Here is a 27,171-nt window from a genome sequence, read left to right on the forward strand (position 1 = left end):
TTTAAGACTCTATAAATTAAAACCCGAACTAACCTGAAATGAAAGGTTTGGGAAGTTCAATATTAGTTATCACCTGTATGTGAACAAGGCTTAACTTCAGTCCCCAATATTACCTTCATATTGCAAGCCCGAAGCGTTCATGCACCGGTATAATCTTACGTCAAATTGGAGCGCAGTTCAACATAATATGTGGAACGGCCTTTTCAAAGAGAAGAATTTAACCTTAGAATTTCATTTCAGAGGCATGTCTTTTTTCTTTACCACTTCTACACTGTATTCTTTTCCGGAAATGGTAATGTATTTGCTTCTGTCTACTTGGTGATACTCAGATATGTGAATATGTATGTACGTGGATTCTTGTCCACGTGTGTATGTGTATAAGTGTACGTATTTTGTGCTAATTGATAAATATATATATTTCTGTAAAAGTTTAGAAAGTTTATTTTTTATGAGAAAGTTGGCAAACCAGCATACGGCCTATTTGATGGGCAGTTGTCACTGTCGAACATAGACATCCGCAACATGTCTTATGTTGCGGAAGCGTTGCCAACCTTGATTGTTGAGGAAGAGGGAGGGGTGGGAATAAGGAAAGGACAGGAAAGGGTGGGAACAGGGTTAGGGCAACCGGCTCTCTTATTCAACGGACGAAACGCAGCCTTTTAAACCTCCTTCACGTCAATCTTCTGTGAGAGGGTGGTACTTCCCCGGTCGAATCAGCCCATGTTCGAGCTGTAGTAACTGACCACAGCTAGGCTCTACCACCTTCAAGCATTGGAAATATCAGTTTGTTCGCCATTTTATTTGAAAGATCCGGTCAATTACAAAAAAATAACAAAATATTGCTGTGCAAACTGACCGATTACTTGCAGAAACATCTTAATAACTGCGATTGTTACGGAATAAAAGAAATTTACTTGTTACAATTTTCTTAATTGTACATTATTACAATACGTAAAATTCAGACGCAGAAAATATAGTTATTTTTAAGATATTTCCTAATATGGATTATCGTAAGATGTAGGGGAGAAAAATTAATTTTATGTGCTGACTGAAGAAATAAACAGTTTATTTCTATTGGAAACAAAAACTCAAACTCTACTTGTCTCTCGAGATTACAATTAAAATTTTATCTGTTATGCATTAAACCTGTTTTTTAAATAATCTTTCAAATAAATCTTAGCCATCTGGTTTGCTAGAGTTCATACTTTTTGAGCATTTGTACATATAATAGGTGAAGATCCTTTTAATGGTACATTAACAAACCTATCTTTGATCCAGTTTATGAGCTAAGACTGAAATATACATTTTGATTATCAAACTCATTCAAGTTATCTTTACATATATACAACACACGAATTATACACATACACACACACACACACACGTATATATATATATATATAAAACTATGAAAGATGCTGTATTTTTGATATGAAAATGACATCATCATTTTCACGATGAAACTTGCGTCCGCTAGAGCTGTGTGAGTTACCAAGACCTTTCGGGCCTCTTTTTAATGTTTGACCTAGTTCTATCTGAACGACTGCAATTTTAATATAATATTTTTTGTGTAAGATTTTCTTTGATAGTATCTCTTTTGATACCTAGACATTTATAGCGAATGTATTTATATGGACAGTATTTATGTACCAATGGACGCTATAGAAACGTACTATTAAATTGAATGTGTGTGCGCGTGCATGTGTCTCTGTGTGAGTGCGTGTGTCTCTGTGTGAGTGCGTGTGGTCATGTGCTGTTGGTGTATGTATGTGGAAATTTTTAGCGCGGGTAGATCTAGAAAAGCCAATTACAATTGTTGTTAAAACATATATATTTCTAAAGACTTACTTCAAAAAAATAATAATATAGACTTAACTAGATATTATATATTGCAATTAATATTTTCAGGACTTCATAATTTATTTTCTACTTTTTATAACGTACTACAATTATGTGATGTTATTTTTTATCAAATACACAACTGTCAAGTATTTATAATAATGTGTGTGTGTGTGTGTGTTTGTGTGTGTGTTTAAGACAGTATACAATGAAACAATGACATTCATAATTGAATATAAGACCTTCCGAAAGATTCCTTATTGTTTTCAAACAAGGTTAAGTATTGTTTAGATTTATCATTTTTAATGATCATTTTGATAAAATTTATCAAATCCAATTAGCTTTTTGCCTTTTGTATTATTATTTAAATAAAAAATTGTGATAATTCGATTTATTTGAATTCAACTAAGTTATTCTAACATATATATACATATATTTATTATTTATTTTTTATTTATTCAATCTAATATAATATTTTATTCTTCAGAATATATATTAGGGTAACAATTTTTGTACGTTCCTACCCTCGGGTCCGTACTCCTAAGTTAATTTGTACGTATTTAGGTCAAGCGGTATAATAGAATTTTTGATCAAAATTTTGTGGTAGAGAAAATTATGAAATTAATATTATGAAATTATACATACATATTGGAAAAATTTTTTAGGAATAAATATGGTTATAAGTAAAATCGTTTGTTTTTAAAATCAAAATATAAACCAGTGGAATATTTAAATAGCATTATTAATTATAATGATAATGTCTGTTACATATAAATATTAATGAATTTTTAAATAATTTACAGACAGACCTCCATTATTTTATTTAAAATTATTCTTAGGTTGACGATATTGGTATATTTTTTTTAATTTTTTATTTCAAAGCTGGAAAACGAACCTACCCGATGGGAGGGAGCCACTAACGCTCATAGACAATGTAAGGGATGTTGTAGATGTGTCGCCGACTGATTGTGGACGAGGGATAGGAAAGGGTTAGAAAAGGGAAAGGGCAAACACTAGCAGTTATAGTTTGACTAAAATTCGTGATGTATTTTTTAAATTAATAACTTAAAATCTTTTTAGATATATATTTGGTTGTTTTAAATATAGAAAAAAATAATTTAAGATTTGAAATATATACGTATGTTTTAAGGTATCAAAACATAATGAAAAAAATATTAAAAAAATAATGCAAAAAATTTCATAGTACTATTAAATGACACAATATTTAAGGACCTTTATGATTATAATTAAGACTGCATCTTGATCATTTATATATATATATATATATATATATATATATATATATATATATATTCTTAAAATTTAACACTTACGAAGGCAACCTCTCATCTATTAAGAATCGATTATTGTCAAAATCTTTGTCAAAGAATACTGAAAAACTTCGTCAGCGGCAATACTAGATCACAATATAACTATTACTTAAACTGTTTATTTATTTTGGACCCGAGCAAAGAAATAAAAAAGATGTGATCCAATTTGGCTTGTTTGAAATTATTCAGGATAAAATATACGAAATTATCCTCTTGTCTATACCCCTCGGATCATTTATCAGGGTGACAAATCATTCGCTGGGTGATCTTGACCTCAAAATCTGTACATCATCGGGTTTTCTCAGCAAAATCTAGTCGATATTTGAACTTGTTATAAAAAGATTTTATTTGTATTTAATTAAACGTATTCTGAATATAAAATTTAAATAATTTTTGCTCGTTTTTTGTCTCCACTAAATTTCACCAGTATCCTTAACCCAAGTTTTAATCGTTATACTCCAAACGATGCGTTTTATGTTTTCATTAATAAATCTTGTTACAATTTAGTATTTACGTAGGTTCGAGGAGAAATAGGAAACGCTTGGTAAGTAGTGTAACTACGTGAACTTCTACTAAGCGTGCTGATGTCAAAATTACTTTATAACAGTAAAATGTTTAAATAAATTATAAAAAAATATAATTTGTTTTCTTTGGTATAATACATTCATAGAAAAAATAAATTAAGAAGTAAAAAAAAGAAAAAATGAACTCCCCAGACATATAAAGTCAATAGCATTATAATATTTGCTGAACAATAAGATATCTTAACACAAGTATACAACATCACATCACGTACAAACCTAACCAAAAAACTGTGGACGCTCCGTTTGTAGTGTGATTGCAAACTCAGAGTAAACATACAAGTTCAAGTGTTACACGCAGAAAATTATATCTACCAACTTGAGCAATAGTCATTTATTCATCGCAGTATATGTAAAAATTCCAACAACTGATCAATTACAATTATATAATATATGTTCTTGCAAGATCTAAGAGACAGAATTGCAAAATATATCAACATAGCTCCTTCCTATTAGTGTCTTTGTCGTCAATGTCCAGGTCAATTTGGAATCCCTGAAACTAAAAGAAGGATGCCAGTCGTACGACATAGAAAGCAGAATTAGACGTAATTGCAGACATGTCTGTGAAATAAAATGTATACAGTATTTTGAACTAATATATTAAATTTTTATTCTATATTTAGTTCTCAAAGATCGTATAAAGTTCAAATACTTTAAGCGATAAAGCCTCGTAGTTTCCTCACATTATGCTGACTTGGCATAGCACCCGCCTGTTTTAGATTAGCGTGACGTTTTTACTGCACCAGTTAATTCTAACTGAGAATGATGAGGTATATCGCCTGTTTTTGTTATTCAATTCATTCTTTTCACTCCCTTTAGTAATGTTATTCTCAAGAACGAGACGCATATATACATTACAATGAGCACTCAGCTCTTGTGTCGAAAGGTTTAATGTATCTCAAATTGCATTAAATAACAACCTCACTTATTTACAATGTTATATATGTATACATATATATATATATATATGAAACCTCATACCTAACCACTGTACAACACTTTTACCCATGCTTTACTTACACATGGACGCGATGGACCCGGCACCCGCACGGTGAATCCATGTGTCTAAAAGGTGTCGTCTCGTCTAATAAAATTATTATTCTACTTTTACAAACAAACTGACCGCTTTCAGTATAATATTTTATGTGTATTGCCTTCTCAAATTCACAGCCACACCTCACCGACAATAATAGACAACTTTTTTATATTGTCATCGTTTTTATGTACTCCGTCCCAAACTGTTGATGACATTGAAGGCGTTTTTATTGCGTTATAATTAATAGGTAATAAGAAATTGTTGTTGCTAACAGGATGTTGAGAGCGTAGTAAAATAAATTAAGAAAAATATCCTCACAGCATTACCTATCTCTCGGTTAAAGTTGCGTGAAAATATGTCTAGCCATCATGTGGTGTAGCTGGAAAATTATGACGAAAATAGTTAATAAACTTCATTTCGCTATGACGAACAAAAAATCCAAAATACGCCTTTGAATTTAAATCCTACCAATTGTCATTGTGCAATATTGCTATAGTATACCTTATCAGATTTCATTGTATCGAATATAGATATAAAAATATGTATGTATGTTTGATTTCGTATCTATCTGTTACGTCATAACCCCGAAACTATTGACTCATCTGTGTAGAAATAGCTGGGGTATATCCGTTTGATATACAAACGGTATCAATCTAAGTAAACATTCAGTATATGGCGGTAAATATATATGTGTATATAAAATATTATATATAGTAGATAAAAGTCCTACAGTAGAGTAGTGAAGGTATATCTAAATATAGTTTCTTAGGCCGTCGTTCAGTGCGTGCGCCCCAGACTGTGGTATCGATCCCACCACTAGCAACCACCACTCCTTCATTCTTACCGTAGTCGGCCATCGCCCCGCGGCACGGTACCACTCGCAAGTCTTACAACTATCGCCAAACATCACATATGACAGCCAAATTTTGATACAATTCAACGTGCCATGTACACAGTGCCTTATCTATTAGACGTTAGTTCGTTAAACGTAATAGGAAGCAAGGGAATCAAATAAATCTCGTATCGTAGTACCGAGTCCCCCACGGTGCGAATAGTCGAGCAATATAGGTTCTTTCGTGACACTAACCTGACGGAGCGTGATAGTGACTCTTAGTCATCAGCTGTTAGTTGAGTTAGATGAGTTTATGAAAAAAATTGCATGATCTGCATAAAGACAGTCAGTGAGTCAAACAGCTGAGCGGTGTTCGGACGCGGTTATTTAAGTTATCATACGGAACGTTATACGATATATATATATATATATATATATATTATTTTATGTTGCCGTGTAAGTGAAATGGTGTCGTGGTCTTTCTTATAATGGAAAGGAGCGTTTTGGACACGAGGCATATACAGTGGGCTTCTGAAGTGAGTAATACAGAGGAGCTTAAAAAATCAATACTTATACATAAATAAACACTGACACTGGATAATTTCGACTTTTATATATATATATATATGATTATATAATTTATTATACATATAAATGTATTAATTAAATTGAAGCTTTATATTATTTTTCGATGACTTTAAATAGTAAAAGTAATATTTTTAAGACTTTTGCTTATTTTTCATATAAATGAAAAAGTAATATATATATACATATATATATATATATATATATATATATATATGTGTGTGTGTATGTGTGTGTATGTCTGTGCTTAGAGAAGCCTAATTATTCTTCCCTATTCCAAAATTATAACCACTGCAGCCTATGTCGTCTATACAATTTTGTTGTAGTTGTTTATTTTGGGAAAACCAATCTTTACCGCACTGTCAAAAGCATTTTTTAATTCAATTTCTTAATGAATTAAACATCAAGTTTCGATCAATATGTTATCTGTGCATCGATCTATTTCCAGTGCATTAGAAATATATAATGTTTTCCTTAAATAACTTATGTTTTACCCGCGGTTCCGCTCGTCTAATTCGTTCGGAATTTCAACATTAGCACCTCATTTGACATCGAAATAAGTGTATAAGATTAAAAATAACTAAGTTGGTTAAATTAAAAAAAATGCATTATTTCCCAACCTTCACATTTAATGTGTACCAAAAATATTAGTCATAAATTAAAGTCTGTTCCCAGTGAAAGTCTTATCAAGTCTATTTCAGTTTTTCCAATACTTGCGGATCTCTTATCAATCTATCGTGTAAATGATAATAGGTAAGCACTTAAGAAAATTTTCTATTGATATTAATGCGTTTATATATGTTAATGAAATATTTTTAGTTAAAGAAGGTATAAAACTATAACTTGCTCGTTATATTTTTATATATCAAAACTTACATATATATCATATCATATCAAAACTTAGCATTAACCAAGTACTTTTTATTTTTATGGTGTCATAAATATTTTATTGAGAATGTAATACTTGTTCTTCGAAACGGATTGCTTTCATAATTTTGATTCAAAATCAATATTTAAGATACGGGTTCTTATCATTTTAGACGTGTAAAAAAATTATTAAATGTCATACAAATCGGTTCAATACATTTGATTGCAAAGCACTACTTATATATATATATATATATATATAATGTAGAGACTTGTAGAAATTGTTTCGCAATAATTAGGACACATTTTTCAGGCATAGCGCATACCGTCTGCACACGCGATCATGTACATAACATTGTAATGAGTTTTGTAAGATACAGAACACGTGGATTATTAAAAATGTACAGAGAAAGTCACGGTATTTTATATGAGGGACAACCCTTACACTAAAATATACAGCTACTTGTATGACTTTCTGCCCTATTCCGAAACAAACGCACATACACGTCGGAGCAGCGCGCTCCGGAATGTTATTATGATCCACTTCTTTGTTGATTGCTTAGAAATAATAAAACAGACTTCACAGTAAAAGATTTATATTCAATCTCCGAGAGTTTCTGCTTACAATGTTTCCTCACTCGGTCCACCCAATATAATGAATCCCCACGATCAATATTTCCCAATTTAAAGACATTATCAGGTGATTTTAATGATGTGCAGACGAGGGTGGTAAAGTGATTACAAATTCATTTAAAACTAAAGCTTTATAAATATATTTAGTATCATTTGGTATCCACAACCGCGCCCATATACACATAAGAGGATGTCAGTACTGTTGGATGTAGTCTGCCCGTGATAAAGGATGCTGCAAAGTAACCAAAACGTCGGCAGTACGTTGTTAAAATGTTTCAATGAGACTAAACCTCTTAGCATTCAATGGATTCACCTTGCGGGTGCCAGGTCCACCGCGTCGCAGGGAGAAGAGCTTCAACAGTGCTTGGGACTTGCGACCCAGGTGTAGGTTTAAGGGGCCTCTATCTAACGCGCGTTAAAACACTCACCTCCACCGTCCAAACTCCTCTCTCTACCTAAGCAAATTTGAAAAAAAACATCTAGGGGTTCCGTCGAAGTACGTTCCAAGAATGATTGAATTTAGTTCTTGACAGGCCCAAGTCTTTTCGTAGGTTGCAGAGAGATTTAGCCGTTACACCTCTCGCTCCTACTTCTACCGCGTAAAAATCTACGATGAACCCATTTCGAGTCAGGTCATTAGTGAGCTCGTAATATTTATTGACCTTGACAGTATGGTCTTTGAGGATGTTAGTTTCCATAGGAACTGTAAGCTCTATCATCACAACGCGCTTTAAAATTCGCGAATACAGAAATATGTCTGGTCTGGAGACAGTGCACCATTGCATATGTGCCCCAGATGGATAAGGTTTAACAAGGTTTATCACACTTCATACGTTTCTCTCAGAACACAAGTCCGATATCACGCGGGCGGAGTCGCAGGCAAAACTAGTATTTTATATTAACTTTTAAATCTTATATTAACTAAAGCACTTTACGTAATAATTAATAAAATCATCATCATCATCAGCCTATCGGTGCCCACTGCTCCGTAAGGCCTCTTCTCACATGGAGATGGTTAGAGCATTAATCACCACGCTTGCTCAAGGTTGATTGACGATTACAAACTTATAATTTGAAATTATAAGTCCGGGTTTTCTCACGATGTTTTCCTTTACATGTCAGTGGTGTCTAAATACTATTAGAATAAATCGTAAACAAAGAGAATAATTTTAAAACGATCTTGTAAACTCGTAAATATATTTTAACATACATCCTATGGAAAACCTATGATAGTATATAAATGACGTCTTAAGAAAATTTTATGGTTCCGAAGTATATGAATATTTTATCAATACAAAATTTATTACATGTCTTTATATAGTAAAACGTATATTGTGATACATGTCTTATGTCAATTATGAAACATATATATATATATATATATATATATATATATATCTAATTTTTTATCTATAATTTCATTTACAATTAATTCAAGACGTAACTTACATTGAGGTTTATGAAAACGCCTTTATCATTATATAGTGAATTAAAATGTAAATTTACGTAAATACTATCTTAAAAATAGTATAAAAAACGTATTTTTCAATATTAATATTTCATCAAAAACAAAATAAAATATCTGTCGAATTATTGATGTACTTAGAAGTTGCTTATAACTTCTTCAAACAGCGCTAACACAGCCGCAAGTTGAACATTTTAAAACCGCTTTGTTACGGTTTAAAAAATGTGAAAAAGATTTCAACAAAAGAGTTTTTACCTGAAACTACATCAACCGGCAAGCTGTTATGGATTTATAATCTGGATTTTGTTTTAGGGTTCCGTATCCAAATGATAAAACTGGAGCCTATACATGAGACATCACTTTCTGCCCAGCAGCTCATGCACAATGATAGCTAGACAGTTGATATTTTCACTGATGATGTACTGATTTTACAGCTATAGTAATATATAGTAAATACGGAATAAATTTAATATTTAATGAGACATGATTGTTTATTAGTTTTAATAAAAAATGATACGGAACCCTTCGTGGTGACTGCGACTCTAACTAAAAGTTTTTTGTGGCCTGTTAAGTAAGTAGATGGTTAAATTATAAACTATATAAAATTTTTAACTTAAAACAGATATAATTTATATTATATTTTCGACTGTAACAACTTTTTTTATTATAAAATAAATAACATTATAATCTATTTAAACAAAATTTTAAATCAAACTTAAAAACCATCTTATAGTTGAGCTGAAGACTTCGGTCTAGTGAAACAGTGATTAATGAGGTGACCTAAAATATGTAACGATCGAGGTTCAATGACCCGGCTTGGACATCGCTGACATAGATTTTAGACTAGAGAGGAAATTAACTGTACATAGATGTTTTTATTTATATATATAGTAAATAAAATTCATCTCGCTACCAAATACAATAACAATCAAAATACATAGGATGGCATAGAGTACTTACATGTAAAAAAAATATATTTTTTAAATAAAATAGTTTTGCTATAAATATTTAAATAATAATAAAATATAATATCTTTTTTTTTGTGTGTGCAACCATTGGCTGAATACATTGTGAGCGATTTTATATTTCAATTTATATTCTGTTGTGTAAAATTTATGTTATTTAAAAAAAACCGCTTTCAAAATAAATTCAGTACAAATGTGAATTTAATTCACAATATGACTTGTAGAATATAACAAACAAACCCACGAACTGGAGCTTGTTAAACATGAATTATATAAGATTTTCCCTCACATTTATTCGTCGCTATTTTTATATCACGGTCTCACGACTTTCACTGGCACGGTAAAACAAATTTCTCCCACCATTGTTTCAATTGAATGGCCGACAGTTTGTGCTGATTAAAATATAGAGTCACAGTAAACAGACATAAATCTCAGTTGTAAAGATAGCTAAAGGTAAAAGATAAGAAAGATTCACATAAGTTATACAGTGTTATGCAAAAAATGCTTCAATATTTTTAATGCTTCAAAAATATCTTCGAATTTGATTATAGTAACTTTTTTTTCGGATTCGTTGCAATGAAAAAGTATTGCCATATTAAAAATTTAAAATAGATTAAAATTTAAATCAGACAATATGGAACTAAATAATTGTATATTAGAGAGGTGGTAAAAATCCTGGTCGTGTCATTGAATTTAGATTTCTATATTTTGTAATTTAAATTTTATAATATTTTTTTTTTGCGGTTTAACGCTAACTAACTAACAAAGGTTGCAACTAAAGTGCTCTATTCGATACAGACGCCGCGTATCATCATAAGATACCCAGAGATAAGACATACTTATAAATATTCCATGAAAAAAATTCCTTGTATCCAATAGGTAATCAATTTTTTTTGTACTCGTTTCAAACGCTTCTTTAGAACATTCTTAAGAAAGTGCGTCAATACTTATCCTTAGTTCGAGTTTGTTTGTACAATCTAACTAAATACGTGATGTTTTTTTGTGTATTCATAAATTTTCTCAAACAATACCAACGTAAGGTTATGAGTAGATAACTCGAAACTGTCGGTATTATGTTCGTCGTGGACGTATGGTAAGATTACCTATATAGAATTTTTATCTTATGAGTCGTATTTATCTCAATGAGCCATCTCGTTTACATCTTTATCTACTTATTTTTATAAAATCAGATGAGTCCCTCTTATCGATGCCTTGTAAACATCGCTAACATTATTCTTAACTATATATATATCTTTTATCAAGTCTCGCTTTACACTTATATTCCAAGCTCATTTGTAACTATGGAATTATTTTCATATTTTAATACTTATAAAGTAAATAATTTATATCATTATTGACATATAAGAATTGTCTTTAGAATAATTCATTTATTTAAATTAAGTAAATATACATAAACATATATGAAAATAAAATTTTAAAGGAATAATGGAGACAAAATCAGCAGAATTTATACACAAAATAATAAACGATGTCAGCTTTGTTGAACAAATACTTATTGTATTGACTGAATTGTCAAATCAAATGATTCCCTTTCAAAACGGTACTCCCGATACATACTATAATACAAATTTAAAAAACATCGCCGGGGCACCTTCATATGTTATATTTACATTAAAGAGTGTCCGCTTAACTGCTGGCTCCTGGTGGTATGGACCCGATGACTCCAGACGACATAAGCAATATAACAGCTTTGCTATACTAACATGGGTATAATACTTTAAGACTTAGGTATGGGACATAAGAATGATATTTGTTTTTTTTGTAAAATATATCTGGCCAGTTTCGTTGCTTTCCTTAAAATTAACTTATATGTAAATAAAAATATTCAATCAAATGTGTGTTTTAAGCACCAGTAAAATGTTTATATATCTGCGTATAAACATTGATTGTATCTGTAACAAAAGATATAATCTGTGAGGGATTGTTAAAATTATATATCTGTCATGAAACAGGCGAGCAAAGCCGCTGGATTGGTTTAGTATTTATTTATATTAGTATGTTTAATTTAAGACCTAACATATCAAATATACTTGTAAATATATTACCAATATAAAATTTTTATTGATTACCATTTAATGTCACTTTGACTTCATTTTGTGGACATAAATATTTCAGCAACAAAAATGTTTAAAGGTGAATGACACTTATAATGTGATACCTCGTAAGGGACACAGGATTCTGAAAGTCCAGGAAGGAATTCATAAACCGAATAATTATTGTACGTCTGTATGTCCTTGTGCCAAATTCACATTAACTAGCACAAGCGTTGACTCGTTTCAAGCACTAACTTCCATCATTGAAAATATCGTGAAATTAAAGTAAAATTTCAAGAAATTATTTGATACAGCGATTAAGGCTTTGTAATTCAAAAATAGCCGTATATAATTATTGTAAATTTACTTTTATTTGATGCAAATTAATCCAAAAACGAAATAAATTTTTACGTTACCAATTTTATTGGGTTTAACTTCTGCTTATTAGATAAAAAGTATGACTTCTTAGAAGATTATAATATTCGAAATTATATATTTTATAGTACCCACACAGACTCTTATTCTTTAGTAATAAAAGTAATTAAGTGAAATGTATAATGACGATTAAATAGTTTTAAATTTTAAAAAAATCAATCATCTATTCAAAAATTGTTTCTTATAAATGCCAAACAAAGCTATCCAATTTTAACGATCCTAAAACTCCTCAGCCAAGTGATAACACGAAACAAGAAATGATAATTTTCCAAGCAACTACTTTCAAGCATCGCTACGCTTCAAAATTGCAAATTGCTATAGTAGTCTCAGTCAGAGGTTACTAAAGGTCAAACATATTCGTTATATTCTGTGAGCTATAACTAATGTTAAAAAAATAAACGATCATTTTCTCGTTGGTATACAGTTTTTTATCAACTTCAGCAAAAGAATCTTTCATACTATAAGTGAGAATAAATAAAAAAACATAAATAAGGAAACAACCAAAAGATACTAATATTTTTATGTATTTGAAATTATATATTGCTTTATCTTCATAATATTGACGTATAACGGCCATTTTGGATTTAGACGTCAAATTATGATATATCTACCTATAATTGTGGCAATCGTAATAGCTTGATTTATTACTGTTCTAAGTTCTTACCGACATAATCTTAAAATTCGTAATTCGATCTAGATTTTTAAAAAATCCACTTTCTCTGCATTGTTTTGTAAGTCTCGCTCCACTTTGTACATTTAACACGTACGTTGAATTTAGTCGTATGATGAAATAATTTTCACATGACTTGCACTTACGTTATGAAGTGTAATTTTTTATGATATGACTGTAATATTATTCAAATATTTTGCATATAGTAACCATTTACTTAATCTTACTTTTATTTTATTCTGAATAATAACCTAAACAATAAATCTAAGGATAAATTCGTAAGCAATATGTTGAATCTAGAAATTACTTACTCAATTTTTTTTAATAAAATGGTTATCCCTTTATGATAATGAAAAATAAAATATTTTAGCCTCCATGGAGATAATGAAAAGTAACAATAACATTCAAATATAAGGAAATTAGTTCATAAAGTTGTCATATTCCAGTGCATATGAGGCCATAGCATAAAAAGCTGTTGTCATATATTGTCTATGCAATCTAGAAACGTGCCGTTTTGACATATTACATATAATGTCAATTTCTGTGTTGTTATTAACTCTGTGTGAATATTATTATAATTATTTATGCATATTGCATATTTCTATATATTTTTTTAATTCGTATTTTGATATACACTTTACCTACTCTATTTACTCTATACTTTATAATTAAGATATGTTTTTTCACTTGTACTTATTGTTGATTTTTAATAACATAATGTAATAGGTTAATTAAGTTTTATAAACTAAAACAAATCACATAAAAATAAGCCAACAATTAGTATTTTTTTTTACAAAAAAGTAAATATGGACAAAATTTATTATGCCAACAACAAAAATGTTTAATTAAGATCGCAATTCTGGAAAATAATAAATTTATATCAACAACACAGAATTTAAATAAAGATGTAATTTAATTATATTTTTTATTGATCACTTAAGTCTCATAATACTAACATCAATGAAGGGCTTCAAAACTTTTAATTTACTAAGAATTTTGTATTTCACTTGACAACGTGTCAAATATCTTTGAGCGCTGTCACCCGGAAATAATAATGGCCGCCGTTTAGCCACGGTTAAGAGAAAAATTGAATAACGTTTACATTAAAACCGTTCCAATTTAACTGTATTGTTATTTTTTAGTTCATTTTGTAGCAGTTACGAAATTTTAAAACCATCCATACTAGGTACATAGAGTTTTATGAGTGTAAGACGCATTTATTATACAAAAATGTTCATATTTTTGTAATATATACGTGTAATCCTACTATACGTGTGTATGTCACCGAACTTCTGAACTGCTAGCCCTATTGTAATTATTTTTTTGTATGCATTTCGGTTGTGCCCCAGATGTATAGATTCACAAATCAGCTCGGCAGATGGCGCTGAGGTAGCTATCAAGCGCAACTCTGGTTGACGCGGACGAAGTCGCTGAGAAAAACTAGTTTAATAAAAAGTTATTTTCAACATATGAACAACATATTTTGTACGTAATTCAATGACCTGTTTCTTGCATATATGAAATTATTAATATATCAAACAGCACGGACAAAGCCGCGAGTATCAGCTAGTACTGTATACATTTAATAAGAGTAATAATCACGATATGTTTGTCAAATATGTTGGTGATCTCGTTACATCAGCTTGTGATATTCCGAGCGTGACGTTGACGTCTCCGATTTGATTACTTCTGTAACTTTATTACTGATGTTGCCAGACTGTGTCATTTAAATTCATGTTGCCATGTTAATGTATTACATGTGTTAGATATTTGTTACACTTTCAAGGAAAGATTTATATATATATATATATATTAATTTCTACGTCTTTAAAATAATGACTTAGTTCTCGTCTCATTTAAAATCTATGAGACAAAAAAGTAGTCAACATAAAATTTTTGCTTTATACGTAGCGTTATAAAAAACCTTAATCAATTTTGTTGTTTGTGATTATTTTAAGAATACATACAGACAAATTGTCACATTTTTAAATTTTATTTAAATGCAAGCATGCAATGTCCTACATGCTTTAGACTGTGGAATAAATTACACATCAACTTATCTAGAATTAGTACAGCGTTAGATAAAACAGTTTGCTTTCCAACACGTCAGTTGTAAATGTTATTTAGGACACAGTCGGGTCATTGTTTACGGACACGCTTCTTTGAGGTCATTCGCTAAGGTGGATTTCTCTTATAAATTAAATTGACTAAAAAAAATAGTACCCTTTCTATTTACTCAATTTTATATAATGCTATTGACCTGATTCATATACATTTTTGATGACGAAATATTAGTTGTTATTATTACAAAAAAATCAGCTTTATAAGGTTTTTACTTAGAATTGTCTTTTCAAATACATAATAATTATGGCTCTGTACTTTTTTTAATCTGCATTTAAAAAAAAATCAACAAAGCCGGCATTTATCGAGATTTTTTCAGCCAAAGTATATGTTTATTGATTTTTATAGTTCTATATATTATAAGTATCAAATAACTTCTGGTAATCTTTGCAGCTGCACTCCGAATACCGCAGCACTTACAGATGGCACGAGTACAAGGAGCAGCAACAGCAGCAGGGGGTGGTGAAGCAGCCAGCACCCACTCCCCCCACCGCTCTGCCGATAGCCCGCGGTAAGAACAGCTATACATACGACAAGAGGGTATGCTAGCAGCAAAAATAAAGGCATAAACAAAAAATATATCGTATTGAAGTTTAATGCATTTGCAAATTAAGTTAAAAAAAAATTGTATCGTGCAAAAAATATGTTCTTTGTATTTTTTATTGTAGATACTTGAATATAATTGTTATTGTTATTGTTTGAAGAGGTTTTTAGTTAGTGTGGTAAGAATACTAGTGTGATAACAATCATGTTCGGTCTTTTAACAAATTATCATGTTATCCAAATTAATTGGCTATATATATTTATATATACGCACCAGTACGCCTAACATAAATAGGTATAATAGTAATGATAATATTGCCAGCATTAGCACTTGCCTTTCAATTGTGCCAGTGGTACATTTTAACTAATAATTTTTCTCTAACTCTATAATAGATCTCAAATTACATTACGAGTCCTAAATAAAATCTTTTTTCAATGAGATAAAGTCAAATCGTAACCTCGTTCACAATTCTCGGCCATTACATTCTTCGTTTCTAAACAATGACGCAAGTATTCGGTTCATTGCAAATAATGTAAAAAAAAAAAAAACAAATTTAAATTTAGATCAAAAATTCTTATCACTGATAACGAATATGTCAACGTTTATGAAAACTCACTTGAATTTCATGAATACATACAATCAAATTAACCCGATAATATATGTATATGTGACATACTCATTCAATAATGACGGTAAGGTATCCCCATGTAGAGATTGCAATGTTCCTCATATTACATCTTAAATAACCCGGCATCCTATTTAAATCGAATGAAATTAGGTCAGCATATGCACATACGCATAATCTTATATAAAAATTATAGGTCGTATAATAAAAAATCTTAAATTAATTTCAAATAATATCAAGCAATAAAATACTAGCTAATTAAAATTTAGTCCACGCCGCTTCGAGCAATTTAAAAAGAAAAGAATTGTTTAGCGCCGGCAGTGATTACAAAGCGCTTTGTTATTTCCCATTCTTTTGAATGGAGGAATTAAAAATACTCATAACATTTTCAATGTGGAACAATCAGTCTTAACATTATCAAATTGAGAGCAATATGATTCATGATAGAGTTACTAAGCGACGGTTTACATTAAATTAGTTTAAATGCGTGAAGGGACGTCTTAGATAGTTAAATTTTTTAGGTCTGTTCACAGGGGCGATCGAACCTGCAATGCCTCGTCGGAAGAAGTATCCAGGTGTAGCGTACAAGACGAACGAACTCTTCGACCCGGCGCCCGCTGACGACATCCGCCCCCAGCAGGCATCCGCCTTCGAGCGCGCACGGGTCAGTCACATATCGTATTCTATGTCCTGTTATTCCAGAGCTTTGTTAATTCTCTCACTCCGGAAATGTTCCTTTCTTCCTTAAAGCGCTGTCTAATGACATCCGTTTCCTACAGCCTGTTATATATATGTGTTACTTCAGTTCATTAATTTAAATTACCAATATTTCTTCTTCAGGACAAAGAATTCATTTTATTTTTTAATTTATTTTACAAATAGCTCATTCTTATTAAGATCATATGTAGATATAATATTTAATGATATATTTAATGAAATTAACATGTAAATTATCACAATTCTTTATCAATATCTTTTATAAAATACATATATATTTTTTTATATTTTGACTTATGAAGACACTTTCCCGGCAGTATACGTTTCTTTCTTTATCTTTTATCATATCTTTATCATTATACATGGAAATTGTTTTCAGACACATTATAAAAGTTGTTAAGAGCTATCTGCGCCCATAACTTTTTACTGTTAATATAGATGCCACTAATTTGCACGTAGGTTAATTGGTCAAATACGAATGTCCTTAATATTATCACAGAGTGCTCAGAGAAATGATTCAGAGCGTGCCGGGAGACGAAGCAAATCTGAAGGTCCTCGCCAGCCACGCTGGACAGACACTGTGGAGCCAAAGGTGAAAATATATAACATAGTTCTTACAACAAAATAAAACTAACCTACAGACATATTTAGGAAACACAAACAAAATTCAAGGTCTAGTCCTAACAATAACATCATCAAAATAAAATCATAAATATTCCTTTAACACTTGAAGCTTTTGGCCCTTAGTATTCTGTCTGAAAACGTAATATTCTCTATTATGTTATATAATCCTCATAGTTATTGTCTGGTATAACTAAATGAGGCTGGAGAGCTCCATAAAAATAGCGCTTCACGACTATCTCCAACTGTCAGAACGCTGAGCGTGAATCTATCCTATAGTCTCGTGACTTTTGAATAGAGAGAATAGGGAGATGGTTAAAACAAGAGCAGTAGGAATAGACTAATCCTATTACGACAAACTATCTAGCATATTACAAATGTACATAGGGCTTCCGCTTAGTGGACCGTGTCATTTTATTGCATCTTGATATTGAACATTCGATTGTAATTAAATCTAGATTGATTCCAGACTAGATATTTCTATATTTTTTCACAATTAACGACTGGTTTCGGTTATATAAGACTGAACTTTAATTTTCTAAACCAATCAAAGTATAGCGGTATTATAAAGTGGTGAAAGTATGAATTACCGTTTATGATACCATTGGTATTTATAAACATAGACTATAAATGAAGCTCAATTAAAATAAAATCTATTCAAGTAGATACTTACCAGACCAGGATAATCCGAAAGAAAGCCACCACCAGCTCATGTAGGTGAAATCAAAAGTAGTTCTAGACCTGGATGAATAACATTCTCATCAATATTAAACCACCAAATAAATCAGGCGACCACAGCATTGGGTGAGGTCCTGGCTGCGAAGGAGCCGGAGACTGTGAGCACCGAGTACCGGAACCAGTTCGCATGGCCTAAAGATGAGGTGGTGCCGAGGAAGAGCATCTCCATGGGAGCACTCAAGAAAGCTGCTGTGGCTGAAGGTAGGACTTGTTTATCGACAATCGTAAAAGCAGTTACGCTCACAAACATCAATTTTAAAATAAAATTTTGCTGTTCCTAGTTATAATAATAAAATAGTAATATAAATAACTTAATAAAAAAACCTGTTTACATAAAAGAGTTTTGTGTATATTAACAATAGTTATGTTCTGACCTCGTTCATCGCTTTGATGATATTAAACTGAAAATGGCCGCTACCTTTTGAATTATATATGAATTCGTTGCATTTGAATATTAAATATAACAAAAGTTTTGTCATGCATAAAACATTTTGATGCGGACTCGAGACGCGGTTACAAACTGCAGTATGTCTGAGAGGATGCATCCTTCACTGTAGACTAGTTTTCTAAGTTACGAAGTTTTGAAACACTGTTGAAGTACACTATGCGAGGAAGGTAAGAAAAATTTATCAAAATATTCATACATGTATACATCTGAAAGTTACTCTGAGCTCAAATAACTAAGAACTAGACTAAAAATATTCTAAAACATAGCTTTAATGTACAATTACATCGTATTATCTCTAAGTTTCTTTACTATGAAAATTAATTTATTTCAAAACTACCCACAAGAAATAATCATAACACAGAACAGCTTATTGTTTTTTCATATTGACTACGTGTTGTAATTAAAACCATTTCTATTATATTTTCTTTTAAAATAATACATAAATAGCGATTGAAATAACATAATAACTATATACATTTACTTGTCTCTCAATGTTTTATATATTTACTCTCTAGAAAATCTTAATACGAAACAATTTAAATTTGCAAAATAATCACAAAGTTGCCCCTAGGAGTTCAAAATACCTAGAATTATTAAGTTCATAATTAAACAACGCTTCGTAACTCGCCTTGAAGTTGAAAGGGCGTGAAAATACACTGAGTCATTAATTCAAACGCCATGCAGGAACTGAGCAGTGGAACAAGAAGTTTGGGACGAATTTGAATATCTCCAACTTGAAATGAGGACTAATTTTGAATTCCAACCTTTCAACTCCTCTATTTTGACGACTTCACGGTATTTTGTTATAAGAACGCTTCGCTTCTAACATTTCGTCCATTTTATGACGTGAAGTAAAATTGTAACCAATTAAGTGGGACATTCAATGGAGATAAATTGATATCAATGCGTCCCCAGGGAATGTTCGGTTCAGGAAATGACCAAAGAATACTGTCTACTGTCTTTTAATTACATCAAATCTTTCTTTCTTTATCTTTCCTAATATTAATTGTGATATAATTTTCGTTCCTTGGTAATATTGCTTTCTTTCTTGTCATCAGGGTTTTCGTGGTTTATCATTCCCTTTCATAATTCAACTTATTTATTGAAAATTTAAATTGCATCTAAATAATCCTCTCGTCGAATATTTAAACACTGATAAATTGCATCTTAAATCACATTGATATTATACAGAAAGTGTACACGATCAGTATTATTTAGATATTTATGCGTAAATACTCTTTAAAATCTAAAAAATTTCCGAAAACACTAGTATTTTGATTGCCATAAAATTACAAACTATTAAACCACACCAAATTATAATAACAAAAGTTTTTGTACGATGCAATGATCACATCGAACATATGAGAAATATGTATGTATACGTACATTTACAGGTTTAGTGGAAGCAGAGCCTCTCATGAACCACGTCGACGGAGACCACGAGGACGGACCCAAGCGTTACATCGAAGACTATCTGTGGAACGGCCAGAAGCCAGGGGTACAGAGGTAGGGAGTCACCGAGCACAGATCTACACAGAATTACAACATATTTGCATTAAATAGCCCATAGCAGGAACTAAGCGATAATCGTCGTGTGGAAAGTAACCGACACTTACAATGCAAATATGTTTACCTTTGTATTATCGACTTCAATAACAGCTTCAGCTTTTTTCCACGACGTCATTCGTGCTTTTCATATTTTTTAAAAAAAATTATAGATTGTTTCGTTTCGTATTAAATAATTTTATCCGCATGTTTTAATATGTTATTTTTTTTTGTGATAATATTACGTTTACAAACAGTCTATAACATGTAAGGGCCATAACACATAAGAAATGCTTCGCTTTGGCTAAAGCAGCTTTCGCATTGGACGTAACGAGATGGGGCTCGATTTATAATACCAACTTGATCACTCTCAAAATTAAGAATGAATCACAAATACACACACAAACACACACACAAATACACACACAAACACACATTAGATTTGTCCTAAATCCGTTAAATTCCGGACATATTTTATATTTTTTTGATATATATATTTTTTTAAGTATTTCTTATAAAATAATATATTTTATTACTTTTTGTCTGTTCATAAAAAAATTTTTGCAAAATCAACTTACTTTTCAGGTAAAGGTTATAAATCACTGCTAACTAACTGCTTTTAATAATCTGTGTCTAGATTTTTGTACTGTCTATCCACGTTGGAAACTCTTACTCTAAAGATGAACAATCATGTTGGGGATATGTGAGTTACTTGGCTTATGATTATGATTAAATTTATACGAAAGGGAATTTAATTACGCGAATGGAGTTAGGGGAATGGGTTTTGCAGTTAGTGTTAATTGTCTTTCATTGTCAAACGGGCCATTTGTTGTATGACCTTGAAGGTTTCTGTGACATTGTAACATCTCGGTCAAGGTTGTACAGCAAGTCGTTCGATATTTTTTTAAAATCTCAAATAGATTGCAACATAACACAAGTATAACTCGTCACAACCGAAGCTAAGCTGATGGCTAAATAATATCCTCGACATTTTATAAGTATTGCTAAACGGTAAGAGTTTCCTCCGTGGCTGTTCTGCGACTGTCACGTTTCCACTGTAACTGGGTATGGCAGAACAAGTCTAAATTTCGTTTTTGATATTTGCTTACATCTCAAACTCCTCACGGTGACGGTTCCTAGGCCGAGTAGTTCTAGTCAAGACTATTGTATTAGTTCGGAATGTCATCTAATAGAATACTTTATTAATATCGATGTGTCCTGCACTTTATCGATGTGAACTTTAATTCAAATTTTTGTTAGATTGTATGTGTTTGTATCACCTAACACTTCTGACACCAAAGTCTATCGACATGCGGGAGCGCCCCGAGTCGGCGCATCCTTCTAGACTCTTCCAGGTCTAACATCCTTACCACCATTGCGAGCTTAACAATTATTTGAGCATGAAACTTACTAACCTGGCTCGCGAGCTCTTTGTTTTGCCGCATATCATCGTTACGCCCGACGTCTGACTTGAAATGGAATTTTGCAGAAAATCGACGTTCCGTAGCGCGCTATCGGCCCTCATATACAACGGGGAGGATCGGTCCAAAGATAATAGGAAACGTTACAAAAGCGAGTACAAAAAGAAATTTAGACCGTTCTCTCAATACGTGTACGAGGCGTCTAAAGGGACATTTACAAAATGCAGGGGGAAAGGGAAGTCGATAGAGGAGGCGAGCGAGAGGTTGGTGGGGGACACGGAGGGTGCGGGGGCGGGGGCCGGGGATGTGGGGGTAGCGGGGCAGCTGCAGGGGACGGGGCAGGGGCAAGCACAGGGGGCGGCTGTCGAAGACACGGCCAGCACGCTGCGCGCTGCCGGCCTGCAGCCACTCGGACTCGCGCAGGGCGACTCCTGGTACCGCGAGGTCCTGGATCTGCGCAAGCGTGCCGGCGAATACAAGGTCTGCGCCCCCCTATGATTGTTGATCACACTCATGTAATACAGAGACTCCCGTTATCTAGGAAACCTGAACTTCGATTCCCCTTAAACCCTACGAACGGAAATTAGGATTACGTTATAAAGCATACCCAAACAAAGAACATTATTATAATGTCGTAAGACGGTGGAGTAACGAATCACTTAAAAACGACAGCGACAAATGTCAAGTTGCCTTGCATATCTGATCCCTACCTTAGATTCACAAGAGTTACCCCTAATCCATAATCCATAATTGGCAGAGCAGTAATGTCATCACTTATCAAATTTTCTAACAAGTTTGACAAGTGGTACGTCACAATCATGCTTGTATCATATTCAAAATTACCATTAATTCGACAGTACCGCGGCTGGGGAACCGAACTCGCTCCAGAGCACATCACTCAGCTTTACAATAAGCAAATCGAGCTCTGGTACCAAGTGTCCCGCCGGTCGTCGCTGTCTGCCCTATCACTCGCTTCCACCAATCACAAGTAAGTGATGCACTAGATAATATCTTAAGAAAGACACACCCCAGCACCAAGGGTCATTACGATATGCATATAACTTTTTAAAGTTGATTACCTAGGAACCTTTAAATATGTTTGTCTTCCCAGCCTGCTGTGATGCTTTCACAAACATTATATTTAATTAGGGCTGATGCTAGCAAAGAATGGCTTGGATTGCGAAGCCATTTTAGTGCTAAATAGCTTAGTGATCACCGGCCTAACTTTGGCAAGCTAAACGAAATATTTTAGAACGTACTGCATCAACAGTATTTATTTACAGGGCTTTGCCTCGAGATGAGAAGGACGGCAAGGAGTCCAGAAACCTGTCTCCCAAGAAGTTCCGGTCTTTCCGCTCGGCACCGCACCAATCCATTCACGCTAAGCTTCAGGAGACCAAGGCTTTAGAACGATCGCCTCATAAGACATCTCCTCAAAAACAGAGGAAGAAGCTGCAAGGGCACAGTTTCGACGAGGGAGCTGTTCAGGATGGTGAGATATACAATATCTTGATTCACCTAACTAATCCAATAATGTTACCAAGAATGCAAAATTACTTTAATTCATTTAAATGTCCCTTAAAAATTAAATTTCATAAAAACTCCCATGACCTTGTTTTTACGTCATGTTACAACAAACTACCATTTATTCCGGACCTCATCTCAGCTATAGACTCTTGAAGTATAATTCTTCAGATGTTATATAATATTGTTATACTTTTTTCTTATATTAATTAAAAAAAATCTTCTAAACCATATTTTAAAAGTGTTGCAACTCTGAATACAGAAGAATATTATAAAAAATGTATTAGTAACTTATTACCTTAATAGATAAAATGACATCCGTAGAGCGCTAGGCGTGGTTTCCGATGTTTTTAACATAAGGTAACCTTCCAATAACTAGATTTTGAATATTATGCAGTAAATTACAGCGACATCTAGCGGCGGCAACTATAAAGCTCAAAACAAATGGTTGTACTATGACGTCACAAGAATCGAATGATGAATGAGAGACTGATTTCCGAATGATGTAAAGAATGATTTACTTTAAAACTAATATCCAAAAACCTTATGGACCTATTATATTATTGAATTTCGATTTCATTGCATTTTTAATTTCAACAAATCATAGTCTCCCGGCTGTTAAAATTGAAAATTATTCCGCATTATAAATTTCTCACAGTTTTCATAGCACTCTTTATAATTGGGAGACAAAAACAAAAATAATATTTCGTTTGTCATGGCTAGATATCAAAATCAGAAACTGGGTATTCCTGACAATATAGATTGACGTCAAGGAAAAGCTTCTACTTAAAGTTCTCTCTAAAATGGCTTTGATTGTAGAGTTGACATGCAAAATACTTAAAACTTATGATTCTAGGGGCAAAATCCGAAGGTTCGTTCCGTTCTCCGCGCCGCCGACCACGCTCTGCTGACCCCGCGCCCGCGCCCCCTCGTGCTGCCACCGACGCCGAGCGCCCGCACAAGCCCACCGGTAAGTCCCCGCTTTTAAACAAAATCCAATTAAGCTCCAATAAGCTATGAAAATCTTTCTCTCAATTGGCTGATAGCTGTTCTAGATATTTATGTTGTGACTGTGCTGTTGAATTAAAATTAAAACTACCCAACCCTCGTTATATTTGTCTAGTAAACTGTCCTTTTATGTTATGTATGTCTTGTGATGTCAAAATTCTGCCAGAAAAAAAACTTGATGAAAACTATATACATTACTTCCTGGATGACTCCGTGTATTTATAAATGTTGTGTTTTTTATTTACAGCATTGTCCTCATTGTTGACATTAGTATTTGTATTTCTTACTTTTGTTACGAAGATGTGTTCCTGCCTGTTGCCTGAACCCCTAAATATGAGATTTTGGCCCTAGAAACGACTATAACCGACCTTATAAGTAAAAACGTTTGTGGGGCCAATTCTCTGTACCTGATTTTAGTGGAACATACATTTCTTCTGTAGGTTTGCCGTTAAGTAGGGGGAGTAGTAGTAGAGTTAGGTCGACATCGCGGGGGGGCCGGTCGCCCTCCGCCCCCACCAAAACGGGGACAGGATTAGTGAATGGGGCCGTTGAGGCAAACGGGGCAGGACGGGTAAACGTGACTACACCACCGGCCCGACGAAGCCGGAGCGTCTCGAAAGTGGGCATAAAACTGGGTGCGTACTAAAACAGGTGACAGTTGCGTCGACGCTCTGTGATGGCAAATTAATACTGGCTTCCTGTGGTGCTTACAGCATAAGCAAACGAAAAAAGAGGTCAACTAACAGTCTTGTAAATCTTTTTACATTTTGTTTTTTTTTCTATCGGAGGGCTTATACAGCATTGGCTTCACTGTGATTGCTTTTAACTTTTGTCTAAATTATGCTGAGGTAAATTTTTTTTTTAGGTTTTGTTTTTTTGTTCATTATCTATATTAACATATGAATTCCATGATGTTTGATATGGAATATAGAAGCGTAACTGATTTAATTGGCTGTGTCTGTGTAGCTCGACGATCTGAATCGAAGCTTTTGAATTGCTTTCTGTAAGTTGTGTAACTTAGTCAGTGCGTCAACGCAACGCTAGTCACGATACGCATTGGCACCTGTGGGAATGGCTTCCACCCTCACGAGGATTCTGTTCGTGTTGTCTGTTTGTCACTGTCCGCACAAAGTAAACGGGTTTAGATTTATTGGGATACGAGATTGTTTTGGGAGTATTCCATGGGAAATGTCTTAACATAATTATAATGTTCCCATTAGAGGAACAAACAACGGATCTTCATAATTACTGCATCTTGTAAAATAATGAATGTGTGATTCTCAAAGATTGTGGACAAATAATGAGAAAGTTAATTGAGCAATTTCCCTAGTATTACTTGAAGAACACGTGTGAAACTGGCTTCACGTATTTTTTCTTTAAATTCTCAGTGTTTAGAATGCATTATGTGTATGTTTCTTTCTCTCTCGGTGTTGTTTGTTCTAGATGTAGATACAGACTTAGTGTTTAGATGTAATTGGCTGAATATTCTAGAAAATACACAATCACACAAGCAATATACACAGGAATTGTATACAAAACAATAAAAAAATATTATGCAAATATGATTTAGATAGCTATAAAGAATATAATGAGCAGTTCTTGAAAAAACAGAATAAAATTTCAGATGATGACATTCCCAATCATCGCAGCGCTTCAGTCGCCAAGGATCACTTCTTCGATGATTCCCCGATAGTAAAGTCTCCTCCGGAGCCGACGCGGGTGAAGTCGCCAGAACAGATGAACATGCGCTCGCCGGATCCTGTCAACTGGACCGTGCCTCTGGACACGGGAAAGACGTTCACCGTCACACAGAACGTCAAAAGCGGTGAGTGCAGCCTCTTGAACAGATTGACGGCAAACATTATTAAACTAAGTTAGGTTAAGCTATGGAATTGTCATTAACATTCGAGGTTACTGTAGTCCGTTGGTACAGATATTGTGATAGTTTGACTCGCTTCCAGGAGTATCTTTTTCATTCTGGACGTTCGTTTTTAACGATTTTTTTACAGATCTAAATAGATAGAATCACAGTTTAGATGAGACCAAGGGAGTAGTTGCTCCCAGACGCGGTCTACCTCTTTCTATTGGAATTTAATGAACATGGAGAAGATACTCCTCCATGTAGATAGACATTCGAGAAATGTATAGGAATGTAATATTAAGAATCCTGATACTTAATGTAGGTTACTTTCTTCGAGATTTAATCACAACAAATGTGATTGAATTTTAGAACATTTAAAGCCATCACACTTCATGGGACACGATTAGCTAATGACATGTTATCTACCATTCTACCATCGTATTGTTACAAGGTGCGAGCAACCCCACAGCGTAGAAGCTTGCAACACTGACACTGACCAACACAATAAAATCATTGACATGTTACCAAAGAAATGAAACCTAACACGCATTATATTAAACCATCTTTTATTTTCATTGACATTCTTGTGTTTGTTACTGTCACACATTTTAGCAACTGTTCGAAGTCCACACAAATAATACATAAAACATCTGACTAAACAGATAGTAGAGATCAGACAAGATCCGTGTGTGTGTAAATGTGTAT

At 32.9% G+C, this 27,171-nt stretch overlaps 1 protein-coding gene and 1 long non-coding RNA gene across 10 annotated transcripts in view; one reads left to right on the plus strand and one right to left on the minus strand.

Moving 5' to 3' along the window:
* Positions 1 to 27,171, plus strand: part of LOC116775839 (uncharacterized) — a 47,919-nt gene that overhangs the window by 16,835 nt on the left and 3,913 nt on the right. For 2 of the 9 annotated variants that reach the window (XM_032668822.2, XM_032668826.2), the window contains exons 3-13: positions 15,808 to 15,925; positions 17,105 to 17,247; positions 17,800 to 17,892; positions 18,710 to 18,860; positions 20,502 to 20,613; positions 22,142 to 22,553; positions 22,931 to 23,061; positions 23,357 to 23,565; positions 24,454 to 24,567; positions 25,046 to 25,240; positions 26,230 to 26,430. In XM_032668822.2, the coding sequence (XP_032524713.1) occupies positions 15,808 to 15,925; positions 17,105 to 17,247; positions 17,800 to 17,892; positions 18,710 to 18,860; positions 20,502 to 20,613; positions 22,142 to 22,553; positions 22,931 to 23,061; positions 23,357 to 23,565; positions 24,454 to 24,567; positions 25,046 to 25,240; positions 26,230 to 26,430 (1,879 nt within the window). Of the gene's footprint in view, positions 1 to 5,563; positions 6,156 to 15,807; positions 15,926 to 17,104; positions 17,248 to 17,799; positions 17,893 to 18,709; positions 18,861 to 20,501; positions 20,614 to 22,141; positions 22,554 to 22,930; positions 23,062 to 23,356; positions 23,566 to 24,453; positions 24,568 to 25,045; positions 25,241 to 26,229; positions 26,431 to 27,171 lie in introns of those variants that run through there. The other 7 variants (XM_032668824.2, XM_032668828.2, XM_032668823.2 and 4 more) reach the window with 6 other exon arrangements.
* LOC116775840 (uncharacterized) lies at positions 17,241 to 21,099 on the minus strand. Its single transcript, XR_009753106.1, has 5 exons — positions 20,741 to 21,099; positions 20,494 to 20,636; positions 18,698 to 18,854; positions 17,407 to 17,878; positions 17,241 to 17,363 (listed from the first exon to the last, which is right to left on the minus strand). It is a non-coding gene; the product is annotated as an uncharacterized LOC116775840 (long non-coding RNA).

The sequence above is a fragment of the Danaus plexippus genome, chromosome 24 (assembly GCF_018135715.1).
Source record: "Danaus plexippus chromosome 24, MEX_DaPlex, whole genome shotgun sequence".
NCBI classification, from domain to species: domain Eukaryota; kingdom Metazoa; phylum Arthropoda; class Insecta; order Lepidoptera; family Nymphalidae; genus Danaus; species Danaus plexippus.